The sequence below is a fragment of the Abramis brama genome, assembly GCF_963993115.1.
Source record: "Abramis brama genome assembly, chromosome: 4".
Classification (NCBI taxonomy): Eukaryota; Metazoa; Chordata; class Actinopteri; order Cypriniformes; family Leuciscidae; genus Abramis; species Abramis brama.
The window spans coordinates 32,963,152-32,981,475 of record NC_139966.1 but is presented as its reverse complement, the minus strand read 5'-3'; the positions used below and the strand labels follow the sequence as shown (position 1 = coordinate 32,981,475).

General features: G+C 38.0%; 1 protein-coding gene across 1 annotated transcript; it reads left to right on the top strand.

Moving 5' to 3' along the window:
• The first annotated feature begins 8,972 nt into the window (after positions 1-8,972).
• LOC311082328 (uncharacterized protein) lies at positions 8,973-17,621 on the top strand. The gene is made up of 3 exons (XM_084113092.1): positions 8,973-9,038; positions 9,612-9,734; positions 16,005-17,621. The coding sequence occupies exons 2-3, from the start codon at positions 9,647-9,649 to the stop codon at positions 17,534-17,536; spliced, it is 1,620 nt and encodes a 539-aa protein (XP_083969218.1). The 5' UTR covers positions 8,973-9,038; positions 9,612-9,646; the 3' UTR covers positions 17,537-17,621.
• The last annotated feature ends 703 nt before the right edge of the window (positions 17,622-18,324 follow it).

Genomic DNA, 18,324 nt, shown 5'->3' with positions numbered 1-18,324 from the left:
ATTTCTGTAATATAATAAAAGTATTTTTTCTTGTATCATGTTTCAAAGGATGTAGTTCCTATTAACCATTGTGCCAATAGCTCCCTATATGCACAGTACACAATTAGTTTTTTATAAAAACATTAGGCCTACTGTAATTCACCTAAAGGCTTTTTTTTTTCATGTCCCAAAGCTTGTGGTAGGTTCCTAGTGACCAGACTGACTTATTACAGGTGAAATTGTGCCAATACCTTCCTGTAATTCTGCAATTCACCAAATGGTTTTTAATTTTATTTATCAAATTATAATATAATAAATTATACATTTTAACCACTTGGTGGAATTGCCAGACGTTCCCTTAGGGATGCGCTGTGGTAGCGCATCAAAGTATTCTCCAGTATAAATACGCAGCTATAATCGACATACAATGGTTACATACTGTACAAACTAATTGCGCAACCCGGTATCACGACAAGACGTGAAATAATCACGTTGGTCCACTTTGGAAAACGTGTAGATGTCACGGTTTAACCCCCTCAAACGTGAAACTTACACGTTTGCGTTAACACATTCCAGTGGAGAAATACCCGGATGTTGACCTATTCTACACGCTATCGCTGTAAGCTCTACCATAACGACCTATTTTGGTTTTCATTAAACCGAGAAAAATGGAATTTTGTTGTATTGACGATCACTGAGCAATTTTCTGTTATTTAATTATTTAAAATGTAAAAAACATTTATTATTTTCAAGGTGAAAAGCATTAATTTGCCTTGATCCACGCCGAAAAAAACTTCTAAATGTCACGTTTTTAATGAAGTAATGAGTAAAACGTCTATTTTTCTTGCGTCCCCCAGCTCCTCGTTTAGGCGAAAGGTACGCTAAAACAATGTATTACATCAATGTTAAACCATATTAACCATAACCTTTTAAATACTCAACCTAGTTCCATTGCTTAGCAACTACGGGAAACAACTCCAGTAACTTCACTGCCATTGGTTAGCACCTTAGTGCTTACAGATTAGGAGACATATATGTGTTCGCTGCATTTGTAATGTTATACTTTTAATTCCGAGAAGAAAAATGTTGCTGTGTTGGGTAGAATACATTAATAGTGCATACCCTCTCCAAACATGATAACTACACGACAGATAGAAAAAAAATACCCAAATGTAAGACGTCAAGTGACGTCACCGTAATTTGCTAAAGTTTAATTTAAAGAAGAAAAAAAAAAACTGAATAACTACTTCACAGGATTAACACCCTCAAATGTGAAACTTGCATGTTTTTCCAGCTGTGGAAATTCTGGGAAAATACCTGTTAATGCCCGTTAATGATGACGTTAAAAACTCCCGCTTGCAACCACGACTTCCTCCTCTTCGGACTTCATCAAGCAGGTAAGACACGTTGACAACAATATGTACAACGATGTAATTATATAAGAGCTATTGCCATTTGCCTTATTTAATATTTTGATGGTGTTCTTTGGTCACTCAGTCAATGTCTTATTTTTCCAATAGATGTTTTAATGTTAGCAATTTAGTTTTACAATTAAGATGGCTGAGCAGGACATTGGTGCAGCAGAGGATGCTATGTTCCACGCAGACCTGCTTTTGGCTCAAATGAAAGTGAGTATCTTTAGTTATACAGCAATCTGCTCATTTTGCAAATGAATGGGATTCATACAGTGAGTAAAAATGGGAGAAAACCCACTGCTGTTGTGTTTACATGTAATGTTGACTTTCTGTCATGCAAGGAAAAGCAAGATGAGAAAAGAACATCCCCTAACCGTAAGAGTAAATTTCAGTGGATTGAGAGACTGTGAAGGGCGTCCACTGCTGAAAAGAAAGAGCAGAAGCGGAGAAACGCGTATGCGTTCTTCAGCTACAGGTTGGTCTTCGTCTGTATCCTACTGTATATTCTGAATGTGTGTGTGTGTGTGGTGCCCGGCTTGGTTGGTCTGTGTCTTCTCTGGTTAAATCACTTGTAAATGTAGCCTATCACTGCTTTTGATTGTTACAATCCCCACACATTCCAGGATGCCTATGCCCCCTTGCTAGTAATGTTTCCAAACAAACTTTGTCTGAACATCGCATCAATGAGTGATGCAGTAACATTACAGTAGTTATGTTTCTTTCTGCTAGAGTACCGTGTCTGATTTACTTACTTGCACCAAACTGCAAAATTATTTAAGGGAGACTTTATCCCAATATCTTTCAGTCCTGAATCCTTGTGAACCAGCTGAGGAGGTACCCAATGGTGACAGAACAAAACTTGTCTCAACACTTACTTGGTAGGATGACTCCTTATTGTCATTATTTTAATCAAATTAACAGAGTGAAATGATTGTTTGTTACTTCACTATATTGTAGCCAAGTAGTTTAATCTTTCCAGAACCACAATGGGGTCTTTGTAGAACCACTAAGGAGCTTTTTTCATGTCTCTCTTTCAGACAGTAAGATGCAGAAACTGCAGGAGATTCTGACAACAACTGTTGAAGCTTCAGATGGTCCTTCTTCAACATCATCATCAAGGAGCTTGCGACAGTCTGCAGCCCAAGATGAGTGCCAGAAAGCAAGGCCCTACCACCTGGACTGCTTGTTTTTCTCCAGAGTGGTCAAGGAAAATAAATGCAGTCAGTGCTCATCTCCTGTCATTATTCGTTGCAGAGACTGCATGCCAAAAGAGTGGCTGTGTATGGAGTGTGATTTAATTTGCCACAAAAAACTGGTACTCCATAACAGGGAGTCCTGCATTGATGGATTTTACCGGCCCATTCCGCCAACGGTGTGCTGTGTGAAAGAAAATGGCAGATATACATTAAAAAATCAAGGTACTGCTCTGATTATTTTGGTCAAATTGTGTGTGTGTGTGTGTGTGTGTGAGAACTTCTATGTAGTATTTACATTTCTCAATCAGACAGTCCTTCTTTAAGCTCTTTTCAAAATTGTGTAATTTCTTTTTAGTTCGGCTGTTGCCTACAGTGAGACCTGACCGACTGTGCACCTGTGACCCAACAAACATCACAGAATCTGCTGGCAGAGCAACTATTTTGGTTTGCATAAATGGTAGGTAGGTTTTAGCCTTTATTTTTTGGTTTTGCAGTTAAGGGTCACAAGATATTCATACGTTTTGCAGTTATGTGTCACAAGATATTCATACGTTTGATTCTTTTTAGGTCGTTATGACTTGCCCAATTTGGTGTGCAGAGTATGTCTATCACAATTGACACCTGACAGAAGCGACCTCATAAGAAGTGGGTATTGGCCAGCATCTGTGAATGCTGACACATTGTTTTCAGTGGATGTATTCAGCACATTTGAGAAGATGAAAACCGTTGCGCCGGGTTTGTCAAGACAAGGCTTTTTTCGGCTGTTAGAGCAGAGGACAGAGCAGTTTATGATCCGTGTGGATGAAGATTTCCTTAATTAGAGATCATTGGCAATTTCATTTTACTTTTCTCTTAACTATTTGCACATTTACAGAAGGGTAAAATACATGGAGATGTATTTCAGAGGAGCTTTGTGGAATACACTTTCTGCCAGTTTCTATGTGAGAAAATGGCAAATGTGGAGCACTTCACTAGCCAAGCATGCACACCCAACATGCTTGCGGTTTCTGCAGACGGCACACTACACGGCTTTGCTGTACGGCTTACACTGGACAACATTACTCTGTGACGGGGGCACTACATCATAGTAGCTCATGTTATCACAACACAGAAGCTTCTATTTATCATCAGATAATTATTCAAGGTTCCATGATAGGTTGTACTTGTTTCTGCTTCCTCCCTGGTTTCCTCTTGTGCTGTCATTGGCCATTACTCAGCACCATTTTATAGACTTGTCATACATCCACCACACTACAACAGCATGACACATTTTATACTGATAATTTAAAATCTGCTTAGAAACATCAGGATAACTGATACCACCGATACTGGTATGGAATATCGAGATGATACCAGGTATCAGTATCAGTACAAATTTGCCGCACTTTAAAATCCAGTACGAAGAACCATGTGGTGATAATTTTGTATTTTGCAGCTGTGCGCCTGGCTTAAGTTGTTTCACACCTTCTAAAACCTACTGAACAAATGGTGTCTGCCACTGAATATGCCTTTTTTTCTGCTTTCATTAAGGTCAGAGGAACCATACTTTGAGGGCATCTTCATTGCCAAAGATGCAGACGTATCCTCTTTCGTTGAAGAAATCAGGAGTAAAGTGAAAAGTGTTAGTAATGATTCAGTTTGTAGCCCTGCTGTGTAAATGCAGTATTTTTGCCATCTAATATATATATATTTTTTTTCCTTTTTCATGCAGACTCCAGGAAAAGGCACTTGTGGAGCTATTCAGTGGTCTGCTGCCAGGGAGACTGCCAGAAGAGCAAGCAAACTTGATGAAGAGGGTCTTGAGGTAGCTGTTTGCAGGCATGGGGTGATACTAAAGGGTCTCAACATGTACGGGGGGAGATCTTTGCGTATCCCCTGTTCCTGCAGAAGGAGCTTCAGGCAGCCACAAACATTAATTTCTACTGCACTGACATCTCATGCAAGTACTGGCCCTATCTTCAGAAGATGTCAGTCTCTATGCCTGAACTGAGCCCTCTTCTTCAAATGAGGCCGTTTCTGTCAGTCATGCATGCCAAGGCCCATTCAACTAAGTGTGAGGTATTGTCTTTATTATGCCATTTACTATTGCTATTTAATTTAATTATTGATAATGGGAATGCACAATTTATATCTTTGCAAAACTGAGATTGGTGCATCCCTAACCAATAACTTTTTCACATATTTGTTAGATTGTCTGGAGTGGTAGGAATCAGGAGGGTGCTGGCGCAACTGCAGGGGAAGAGATGCAAATGGTGAACAGTTTCCTCTCTCGTTGTGCCCTCACAACCAAGTACATGACCAAATATGTGATCCTGCTTTATTACATTAATAAAAATGTCTTGTTCTTTCAGTTATTCTTTCAGTAGTCTTTTATTCTTTACATAAAAATACAGAAGAGAAACCACATTGCGAATCATGGGACACAAAAAGTCTATACTGAATGTTTTAGTATTACTGAATTATTATTTCTGTCACAATTGCTTTGAGATGTAACCACCACATCAACCAAAGTAACTGTGACTACCAAAACTGTCATCCTTGTGTATTTCACACTGAATACAAGGTTTACACAAGACTGCCTTGAAAATACATTCAGCTGTGAGGTCTAAAAATCCCATACCAACTCCAGTGGATTTCCATCATGCACTGAGAATTATATCTGTAGGGCAGTTCCTCACCACCATCAGGTCTGGGAGCTACCAGGAAGACAACAGTAGCTTTTTGGCAGATTTCCTGGACACAGTGGAACAATATGTCACTCCATCAGTCAGAGTGGAACAGCTGATTGTGGAGAACAGAATAGCACCTGACCTCACAAAAACTGAGAAATGTATTCTCTTCCATCAGGCTACATTGTCCACAAAGTCGTCAGATTTGCCAGCATCTGTGGAAAATACAAAACTGTTAAATTAAAAGAGCTCAAGGCAGGTGCTCTTTGTTGTCCCTCCCAAGAAGCCTATGACTTAACTCAACATATTGAGAAACCATTTAGTACCAAGACCTCCCTGATGGAGCTTCCAAACGCAGTGGATGTCTTGGAGAAAGCAGCTCAGTCACTCTCCAGCAGGCTTCCATCATGCTGTGGAGTACAAGAAAAAAATCACTGATTTCAGCTCATTTCACTGCTGCTCCACATAAACTCATTTGTGTGAGGTTGTGCCACTTATAACGTGCAGTTGACCCACATGATGTATAAACATTTTCCCTGATTTGTAATAAGAATCATTTATAAATCAGCACTTACAAAAATTGACCCTGGTTTTCCCATGTATTGTACTGTAGTAAGTGTTTTTTGTGTGTGTGTGTGTGTGTGTGTGTGTGTATGTGTGTGTGTGTGTGTGTGTGTGTGTGTGTGTGTGCGTGTGTGTGTGTGTGTGTGTTTTTACTCTAAAATACTGCCTTAACAGGAATAGCACAAAGTTGTGTGACTGGGTGCAGACCTGCTGACCTTTGGAAAACATTTAACATTAATAACGTTATCCTAACGCTACGTAATTTGCAAGCTAGCTTGCTTGTTCACCAGGCATTTCAGTTGGCAAAGTAATGTAAAGTTATATGCTCAGTGACCATGTGTCGCAAATTGTTAATAGAATCAAATCAACTGAAGTCAGATTATTGACACGTGCACAAATGGATGTCTCTTCCTAAATGCAAATATATCTTTTCATTAAAATAGTTATTCTGAAAAATATGTGACTGCATTGTTTTCTTCACAACCAATTTATATATTGAAAATTTTGAAAATATATGAGCATGTAGTATGTCATTTACAAAATGCTTAAAGATAATAAAGTCATTTTGGGCCAATATGTGCATAAATGGAGAAGATATCGAAACTTCAAGGTGTTGATGTTGTTTCCACTCTAAAATGCAAACAAGGTTATTAAAGTTGTCTTTGAGAAATCTTTTGAAAAACCATTGAAACATAAATCCAGGCTTATAAAAAAAATGAAAGCACTCAGTTATATAAATACATTGCCGCACAGCTGAAACATTAGCATTTAGCACAATAGACAGCGGCTGTGTCATACAAAAGTAGATAAGTTGGTAACACTTTGCAATACCAGTACATGAATAATCATGTAATAATACCTGAATTAATAGTATCTTCAACATGAACTCATGATTAGTGATGATATGAACTAAACATGAGCCAATGAAGAGCTATCATGTGCTGAAAACCCTTGTCATAAATTAATAAAATTATCTCACTACACAACATCTAATGCAAAATATTCTATGAAAAGTACAGAGCTTTCCAGTGATATATAGTTTGTCAGGATTAGTGCAAGTTTAAACTAAGATATTATTGTTTTAAATATATAATAGCAGATGTCCCACCGGTGGGACGGTGACAGTAAATTAATAACGTTGTTTGTGCAACCACTGAAAATATGTTGAAAGTTCATGATGCAGGTGGGAGCATCTAGGAGATTTTACATGTAAAATCACAGAGCCGTATGCCTTTAGCATCACACGCCTGGACAGGACACGTCATACAAACACAGACAAGTCACCCTAAAAATAAAAAGTTTATTTGAGGTTAAACATTTAACTGTAGTATATTCAGTAAGATTAATGAAAGACATTACAGACAATTTTAAAACAACCTGCTCAACCATGTAAAAGGTATTGAGCTCTATATGCTGTAGCATTACAAATTCAAGTAAACTCTGTGGATATGACCATACCCAAAGGTGGAGTTTGTAAAAACAGTATTTATTTGAAATATAAATATTTTGTGACAGTATACACTACTGTTCAAAAGTTTGGGGTCAGTAATTCTTTCATTCAGCAAGGATGTGTTTAATTGATGAAAAGTGATAGTGATATTGTTAGAAAAGATTTCTGTTCTTTCAAAATGAACAGAAATCTTCATGTGACAGTGTTCAATACTGAGGGAGTTGACAAATACTTATAGAGTTGACAAAGGTCAACCAACTGAAGGTTACAACAAGTAATTGACAAGACAACAATTTAATACAACTAATTTTTAAAGTGATATTTAATTTAATACAACAATCCTTCCAGTAGTTTTTCTTCTCCTTTTAGCAGTACAGGGTCTCCAGTAGTTCAAAGAATACAAGAAGAGTATTTGTTAGATTGAGTGTAATGGTAAGCATTATTATGTAGCAGCAACAGAAATGTTCCCAATGTGAATCCAAAGGATCTGTAGTCTTTAAACCACATAAATTATACATACATTTGATTTTTTTTTTTTTTTTTTTTTACATGTTTGCTCTTTATTAAGTCAGTTACATAAGAGTTTGCTATTGCTGTGATCTCATGTGAGTGACAGGTTGTTAAAGAATAAAAAATATGAGTTCAAATTAATTATTTATAACATGAACTGCTATATACCATTAAAAAAAAGAATCATCAATTTTAGTTTCATGGTGACAGTAGATGTAAAGATGCTATGTATAAAAGGCATGTAAATCCGGCCAAATATATATGTAAATAAAATCATGAAACAACATTTGAATAATTCCCCCTATGCAAAATAATAATAATAATAATTTATCCCTATATAAAGAGTTTTGTGAGCACTTGTCAACTCCATCAGCTTACTGTGTTGTACATTTGAGCAATTTTGTTTATTTTCTCAGTTTTAGCTGCCTTAATATACATATCATAAATGCCAAGATATATCCCACAACTATTTACAGAAACTATTACACTGGGATGACGAGTTGACACTTTAAACCTGTGACCACAGAGACTTCAACACTGTCTGTATAAAATATAAAGAAATATAAAACTTCCAGGACTAAGGCTGCATCCGAAAACGTAGGCCGCTGACTTGTTGCCTCGCTGCCCTATCAGGCAATGACTTTGCAGGCGGCGTTTGTGCACGAAGGCACCTCACAAAACTGATTTTCTGATGAGCCTTTTAGGCAGTGTTGCGCTTTAATGATCTACAGTAAAACAGAGCAAGTTTTGGTAAAAAAAAAAAAAAAAAAAAAAATTAAGTAAATATTACATTACATGTATTTTCCAAGTATAGAACATGTATTTAAATAATACTAATACGATTATTTAAAAATAATAGCAATGAATGTCTCGAGTATCCAGATTTCCTTTAGAGGTAACTAAGTCTTTAAGTATTTTTTATTTTTTGATGATTTTTTATTTTATTTTTTAACATAAAGAAGGCTTTTGTGTGTTTTGCACCCTTATCTCAAGAATCAGTGATTATTCCTGAGCTCTGGTGGATTTAGAGTTGGGGCAGAGTAACAAGTAACGTGTGTATGAATGTAAGTATGTGCGTATGGAAGAGATAATTAAAAAATTCTCTTAAATAAATCCTGACTGTATAACAGTAGGTGGCATGCAATATGCACACAGGATGCAATGCGCTAAAAAAAGACTTTTATTTTGGCGCGGTAGTATGACGTCATAAGTAGGCGCCGCGCTACTGCATAGGATGTAATTCGTCTGAAGAAAGGTTTGTATTTTTAGTCATTTAAACGGTTTAAATCGATACAAACTGTTCAATTAATTTTAGAATCGTTTTTACAAGATATGTAAAGTTAATTATGTTTTTAATGTAACATTATAATGCTTTATATATCATTAAAGAAAGTTATTTTTTGTAGATAAAACGCATCCGCACATGCCTAACAAAACAGGCTCCTATCAGTGCGCTACCTATTTCATGAATCGGTCATTAAAAAGTAGAGATTAGAGAAACAGCTTTTTGAAACGTAGGAGTCAACTGAAGCAAATGCTGCTTATAAATCTGAATTGGGAAACAAATATGTATCTTTGATGACGAGACATGTGTAATGAGAACTTTTACTTTTTATTATTATTACTTTGTAGTGTTTTTTATTTTTTTTAATGGGGCCATTTAAGGCCATTAACTCACTCTGACTGACTCTCTTACCAGTGAACTGAACTACTGAACTAGAGCTGATTGATTTAGAGATTTAGATTGATCGCAGAGATTTAGTTTGGATTTATTTTCTTTCTGTTAATTATTCTCATCTTTAACATGACGTTATGTATAAACACACAGAAAAACTGTTGGAGCAACTGAGACACACTGTTATTATGATGGCGTTTATTAAAGAAGAGAGTGAAGAAATGAAGATTGAAGAAACGTTCAGTGTGAAACAAGAAGATACTGAGGAACAAACAGGTTGGTTTCATTCTCAAAGCAGAACTTTGATCCTTGTTTAAAATGGCCAGGTCTACATTAATGAATGATATTTTTGAAGAATGTTTGAGTGTCCCTATTAAAGTGGTTTTATTTGACATGGAGCGGGTCACCTCATGTGGACAGACATGTTGAGGCATCGTTGGAAAAACACATAGCTGCCAACTCTCACGCATTCACCGTGAGACATGCAATTGACACTTTTCACACGCTCTCACGCCACACATCCATTTTCTCACGCACAGAAAAATCGCGAAGCAAAGAGGACACGGAGACCGACAGACTAGACAGAGCAGGTTACTTATGATATAAAAAAAATCTCAGCTCTCAGATTCTGTCACTTTTATTACGAAATTCAGACAATAAATACCGTTTTGGCGCTTGTAAATGTGACCCGATCTTCTCTAGCTGATAACGTTAATCACGTTAAAATAACGTTAATCACGAATGAACACTGTTGAAAGATACAGTACAACTTACCGAAATGTATATTCCTCATGCATAATATCGACCAATCAATCAAACAAAGGGGTCAATAAAACAGCTGGAGAACAATTATGTCACATAACATTTACCTCAGGAAAGCCATTTAATGACCATAGCCTAATATAGGATAGGCACGTTAGATGGCTAGAAAAAAAGAGCTATAGAGAGTATTTTGCTAAATATGTGTACTATATTGCATATTTATTATATTTTTACTTAAATTATTAAATAAAGTTATTATAATAAAAAAAAAAAACGCATTATATTTAATTTGTGTTATTTTTAACCTTAAATAATACTGCCAGCTGATAGGGCTCTCTGTATATTTACAGCATTAGGTGAGTTGTTTTTTTCTAGAGAAAAATTAATGCCTATCTTGTGTAGCCTACCTAATATTTATCCAAATGAGTCAATATTAAATCGAGCTAGAAGCTGATAAATTTCCGTCTTTGAACGGATGCAGCTCACGGACCGGACCACCCACCTCTGCAGGTATGGTCTCGTTGGACGGGTCTCCTCCAGGGCTATCTATCTAATTTTTCCTCTTTCCTTTCCCGACTTATTAAGAGAAAATGAAAACGCACACGCTTCCCCCCATGTTTGCCATAGACCTATGGCTCCGAGCCCTGCTCCGGGGTCTGCGGGAGAATTTGAGCCTGGCCGAGTATGGTGAGCCTTCCCCGGCTTGGCTCAGACCGAAGGAGGGCCTGGAAGTCAGAGTGACTTTTTGATTTTAGACTTAGGGAAAATCTGGAGCCTTCCCTTCACCGCACACACCCCGTTACGCTTAACTCGTTTTTGGAATAAAGCCGCTATATTTCAGAAAACGGAATTTCGCAACGAGTCGGCACTCGGGCTGCTAACTTCTCCCTGGGCCCGTTGGTTCCAAAGTGCACCCTTCTCTGTTGGATCCCACATCTCCGCTTCGTGGGACGGGGGCGTGGCTTGGGAGTGGTCATGGGGGGTCAACGGGACATTTGCCCACTATAGTGGGTAATTGGACAAATAGTGGGTTCGTGGGACGGGGGCGTGGCTTGGGAGTGGTCGGTGGGGGTCAATGGGACATTTACCTACTATAGTGGGTAATTGGACAAATAGTGGGTTCGTGGGACGGGGGTGTGGCTTGGGAGTGGTGTGCTCTCTTAAGGGCCCGAGTGTGCTCGTTGTGCCATGGTGTTGGACTATTTTCTTTAATTTTCTTTAAGCGCAAAGGAGCAAATGTGTCTAAAGTGCTGGAAAAGAGAGAGTTAAAAGTTTCTGTTGCAATATTGAGTTCTTCTAAGCTATCCGGGATGCTGAGATGATGATGAACTGATCAGGAAGATCATTAATAAAGCAATCTTTAGTGGCAGAAGTGATAGGTCTAACATATTTGTAACACGGAGTCGACTTTGCAGCCTTGGCTAAATGTAATTTACATGAGACTAGATAATGATCTGAGATGTCATCGCTCTGCTGCAGAATTTCAACGGCATCAACATTGATTCCATGTGATAATATTAGATCTAGAGTATGATTACGAGAATGAGTAGGTCCTGACACGTGTTGTGTAACTCCAATTGAGTTTACAATGTCTTTAAATGCCAATCCCAATGCATCTTTTTCGTTATCTATGTGTATATTAAAATCACCAACAATTAGTACTTTATCTGCAGTCAATATTAATTCAGATAGAAAGTCCGCAAATTCTTTGATAAAGTCTGTATGGTGCCCTGGTGGCCTGTATACAGTAGCCAGCACAAATCTCAAACGTGATTTATCGTTTACACTATATATTTTTACATTAAGCACCAACACTTCAAAATAAGTATATTTGAAACTAGACTTCTTAGTAATTCTGAAAATATTACTATAAATTACAGCAACACATCCCCCTTTGCCTTTCAGACGAGGTTCATGTTTATAACCGTAATAAAAGCAGAGGACCTAATACAGAGCCATTTGGCACTCCATACTTTGTTGTAATTTACATTTACATTTAGTCATTTAGCAGACGCTTTTATCCAAAGCGACTTACAAAGTAGGACTAGATTAAGCGAGTCATCATGAAGAGGCAAAAAACAAAAAGCAGCGCAAGAAGTGCTCAAGATACAAAGTTCAGGCATTATTCAGAGTAGCATAAGCCCGATAAGTGAGGTTTAGAGGGAAAGGGGAGGGTTTTTTTTTTTTTTTTTTTTTTTATGTGGTTAAGTGCTCACGGAAGAGATGGGTTTTCAGATGTTTTTTGAAGGTTGTCAGGGATTCTGCATTCCGGATGAGGGAGGGGAGAGCGTTCCACCAGCATGGAACTGTGAATGAGAATGTTCTGGAAAGTGATTTTGTGGCTTTCTGGGATGGAACCACGAGACGTCGCTCGTTGGCCGATCGTAGGCTTCTGGTAGGGATGTAGACTCGTAGGAGTGAGTGAAAGTAGGAGGGAGCTGAGCCTGTGATAGATCTGTAAGCAAGCGTCAATGCCTTGAACTTGATGCGAGCAGTGAGAGGTAGCCAGTGCAGAGAGATGAACAGAGGAGTGACGTGGGCCCTCTTTGGCTCGTTGAAGACAAGACGAGCTGCAGCATTTTGGATCATCTGTAGGGGTTTAGTTGCACATGCTGGAAGTCCGGCCAGAAGAGCATTACAGTAGTCAAGCCTAGAAATGACCAGGGCCTGGACGAGAAGTTGTGTTGCATGCTCAGTTAAGAAAGGCCTGATCTTCCTGATGTTGTGCAGTGCAAACCTGCATGATCGAGCTGTCTTTGAAATGTGATCTGTGAAGGTCAGCTGGTCATCAAACGTTACTCCAAGATTTCTCACCGACCTTGATGGGGTGATTGATGATGACTCTAGCTGGATAGTGAAGTTGTGTTGTAGAGACGGATTGGCAGGGAGGACGAGAAGCTCAGTCTTTGCCAAGTTGAGCTGCAGGTGATGTTCCTTCATCCACGTTGAGATGTCCACCAGGCAGCTTGAGATCCGTGCAGCTACTGTGGGGTCATCTGGTTGAAACGAGAGGAAGAGCTGTGTGTCATCAGCATAGCAGTGGTAGGAGAAGCCGTGTGCTTGTATGATGTGTCCCAGTGATGTGGTGTAGATGGAGAAGAGGAGGGGACCAAGAACTGAACCCTGGGGAACACCTGTGGTCAGTTGATGTGCTCTGGATACCTCGCCTCTCCATGCGACCTTGAAGGACCTACCTGTGAGATAGGACTCAAACCAGTGGAGTGAAGTTCCTGTAATGCCCAGTGATGAGAGGCTGGACAGAAGGATTTGATGATTCACAGTGTCGAAGGCAGCAGACAGATCCAGGAGGATGAGGACTGAAGATTTGGAAGCAGCTTTTGCGATCCGTAGGGCTTCTGTGACAGACAGTAATGCAGTCTCAGTAGAATGCCCTTTCTTGAAGCCGGATTGGTTGACATCCAGCTGGTTGTTGAGAGACAGAAAGGATGTTACTTGGTTGAAAACAGCTCTTTTTGTAATGAGACATCTTTTCATTTACACAAAGTGGTAGTGGTCAGACAGTGCACACAGCCGCGCACACAGAGAGAGCTGCTTTTCAGATAGCGCACAAACTCCAAATTGATCCCTCAAAATTGTCAAAATACCCGTCTCAACAAGTATTCTCGTAAACCCAGCCAGTTGTCTTTGGATCGGTGCATTAGGTCTTAAAGTGACAGCAACCTATAAATACCTGGTGTTGTCTGTATGTCATTAATGTTAACTAAACAACAAAACACAACTCTAACAAAGATTAATCTATAATAAATTTATACAGTGAACATAGTGTTATTTTACGTTTAATTATTACATTTCTGTACCTGAAATGAATATTACAGTTAGACCTTACTTTATTTGTAACTTGTTATATTGTATTTATCTATGCTTGTAATTAGTGTATTTGTTCTTATTTTTACTGAGCCTTTATAATGTTTGAACTATTAGTTAGGCAAGTAGTTTTTGCTTTTGTCTTGTAGTACTTAAAATGCAATAAATGGAAAGAAAAATTTACTCAAATCCCTCATCCCCATGGAGATTAAGTTTACCTGACTAGTTCTTTTAAATCAAATGATTTTCTTTTTGGTAAGAGGGGTTTGATAATTGCCAGCTTGAAAGTATTTGGGACATGTCATAAAGCTAAGAATTAACAATATTGAGAAGAGTTAGCTAAAGCCGGTGACACACTTAACGACTGTAAGGCTGATTATGAATGTAATTTGATACTTAAGATTGATTTTGCCCAAACAAGCCGAGTCAGAAACAGTTACGTTCAGTCGGTGTTTAAAATCTGCTACAGTTGGAAACAGTCTGTGAATGTTTCAGCTAGTCGTTAAGTGTAGGGCTGGGTACCGAGTTTCGATACTTTTTAGGTACCGATCGAATTGCCTCGATACTATCGAGTATCGAAAAATGACATGTTGTTCGGTACCAGATTTCGATACCTAAGGGGTTAACTCGTCAACGTCAGTGCTCAAACAAATACATATGAAATGCACAACGACACACATAAAGTCGCTCACGCACATACATGTGTAGAGTTTGCGTAACTCTACACACACGAGAAGCGCGGAACTCTCCACACACATACTCATATGAGACGCGCGCACGCACAAACTCTCCACGCGCATACGAGACGCGAGCACACACACAAAACTCGCGCACATACTCAATGAGACGCGAGCACACACACACAAACTCTCTGCGCACATATTCATGAGACGCGAGCACACACACATAATACCTTAAAGATGTGGAAAAGTCGATCAAAAGTGTGGGTACATTTCTCCAGGCTCGATGCCAACGCGCGATGCAGTATTTGCGGTAAAATAATTGCTGCAAAGACCGGTACCACGACAAATATGATGAAGACCTTGACAGTGCACGGCCACGGAGTAAAAATAATAGCAGAAAGTTGCTTTGCCTTCTACTGGTAAATGAAGAGGTACCTTGTTGATCACTCTGACAGTGTTTATATTGCAATAATAACCTACTGAGTGTACACAGCCGTTCAAAAATGTGTTGGTCAGTCAGAATTTTTTTTTCAGTAAGGATGCATTAAAGTTATCAAAAGTGACATTAAAACGTGTAATGTTACAAAATATTTAGTTTTTAAATAAATGCTGTTCTTTTGACATTTTTATTCATCAAAGAATCATGAAAAAAAATTTATCATAGTTTCCAAAATATTAAGCAGCAAACTGTTTTCATATTTCTGAAGGATCATGTGACACTGAAGTAATGATTTTGAAAATTCAGCTTTGACATCACAGGAATAAATTACATTTTGAAATATATTCAAATAAGATTTTAAATTGTAATACTATTTCACAATATTACAAGTTTTACTGTATTTTTTATATAAAAAAAGAAAATCAGCTTTGGTGAGCATGAGCTCTTTATAAAACATTTTTTGTTCCTTTGTGCTTTTTTTGTTCCTTTGTGCACTGGCTAAGGAGCATGAGTCAAACTGAAAAAATAAAACCAACATTTTCTGAGGTAATGTGTTATGTAATCTTGTTAAAATGGATTTCATAAAATTGGTATCGAAAAAAGTATCGTTAGGAACCGGTATCGAAACTGAGGTATCGAAAATGGCACCGGATCGAAAGATTTTGAACGATACCCAGCCCTAGTTAAGTGTGTCCCCTGCATTAGTGAATAGCGAATGTATATACTGTAGGATCTAGTGTACATGTTTGTTTGTTTGTTTGTTTTTTATGCTTTACATGTCTAAATGTTTTGAATTGTGTCGCTTTGTGCCATTAAACTGGGGTTATTTTTTCTTAGATCTGATGGCACTAAAAGAGGAGAGTCAAGAGGACACTAAAAAGGAAGTCAAAGATCTGTATGCAAAACTAATACCTGGAGAAAAATCCTTGTTTTGCTCACAGAATGAAAATACTTTGTCACGAAAAAGAGCTCAAAATACAGAAACTGGAAGTTATATCACCTGTGAACATTGTGGAAAGAGTTTCATAAAACATAAAAACCTTCAAGTTCACATGAGAATTCACACAGGAGAGAAGCCATTTACTTGCCAGCAATGTGGAAAGAGTTTTGCTCAAAAAGGTAGTCTTAAATCTCACATGAGAGTTCACACTAAAGAGAGCCCTTTCACCTGCCAACAATGTGGAAAAAGTTTCACTCAAAAAGGAAACCTGAAAGTCCATATGAGAATTCACTTTAAAGTGACCCCATTCACCTGCCAACAATGTGGAAAAAGTTTCACTCAAAAAGGAAGCCTTAAAGATCACATGAGAATTCACACTGGAGAGAACCCATACACCTGCCAACAGTGTGGGAAAAATTTTATTCGAAAAGGAAACCTAAAAGTCCATATGAGAGTTCACACTGGAGAGAGCCCTTACACCTGTCAACAGTGTGGAAAAAGTTTTTCTCAAAAAGCAAGCCTTAACTGCCACACAAGAATTCACACTGGAGAGAAGCCTTACAAATGCCCTCATTGTGAAAAGAGTTTTACTCATAAAGGAACCCTTAATAAGCACATGTCAATTCACACTGGAGAGAAGCCGTTTGTATGTGGTCAGTGTGGAAAGAGTTTCAGATTTACAATAACCCTTAATTACCACATGAAGATTCACTCAAAAGATAACTGTTTAATATGTCATCAGTGTGGTAGAAGTTTCACAGACAAGAAGCACCTTAAGAATCATGTACAAATTCACATCGGAGAGAAGCCTTTCATGTGCCATCACTGTGGAAAGACTTTCAAAAAAAAAGCAAACCTTGAGATTCACACAAGAATTCACACTGGAGAGAAGCCTTATACCTGTCTTCAGTGTGGAAAGAGTTTCACAGTTAAAGGAAACCTTGACATTCACTCAAGGGTTCATACTGGAGAGAGGCCTTACAAGTGTCTTTGGTGTGAGAGTACTTTCAAATATCATAGAGACCTGAAATTGCATTTGCAAACTCATTCTAGAAAGAAATTACAAAGATCTGAGTGTGACCAGAGGATTACGAAAAGGAGCAATTTAAGAAATTACCTGAAATGTCATTTGCAAACAAATTCTAGAAAGAAATTACAAATATCTGAGTGTGACCAGAGGTTTATGAAAAGGAGCAATTCAAGAAATGACCTGCTCATTCACTCAGGAGGAAGGCGATTTAATTGTGACCAGTGTAAAAAGACATTTCTCTTGCCATCACACTTACAGATACACATGAAAAGTCACGCCGAAGTGAGACCCTATAATTGTTCTTTTTGTGGAAAGTGTTTTAAATGGCCCAGCAATTTACAATGGCACCAGAAATTATCTGTCTGTGTGAAATCAAAGATACATTCACACAGCAGATGAATGTGGCCCAAAATGGATTTTCTGCTCAAATGTGTGTGTGCGTATATATATATATATATATATATATATATATATATATATATATATATATATATATATACCGATAATTCTTTACATTTTAAAGCCGATAACCGATATATTGGCCGATAAATCCTAAATTCAAATTTTTATATACTTTGATAGCCTGAATACAAAAACAAAAGGCTCGCCATTAAAAGCCATGTCCCAAACACTTAAACATAAATCAAACATATACAATACAGTAGCCTAGTTTGAACCAGTGTATGATTCTTTAACTTTTTAAAATGAATTTTACACTCCTATGGCCAACTTTCTTTATTAAACAATGGTAACACTTTATAATAAGGTTTCATTTTTTTAGCATTACCGTATTTTCCGGACTATAAGTCGCACTTTTTTTCATAGTTTAGCTGGTCCTGCGACTTATAGTCAGGTGCGACTTGTATATCAAAATTAATTCAGACTGAGATGAAAACATTACCGTCTACAGCCGTGAGAGGGCGCTCTATGGCGGAGTTGTTCAGAAGCGACACCACGGATGAAGAAAATTCAATGGATTCAGTGATGTGGAATGAGATCGCGGGAGCTTGGTGAACTTGTTTACTGGTAACTTGCTTGTTGGACTCGCTGGCTTATGTTAATTTAGCCTATTCAGCCTCCCAGGTATATGTTCTTTATGCTATTGTGTAGCTGAATAACTGTTAATGTGTTGCGTTAACATACCGGATACCTACTCAGCCTGTTGTTCTGTGTGCTACTGTGCAGTT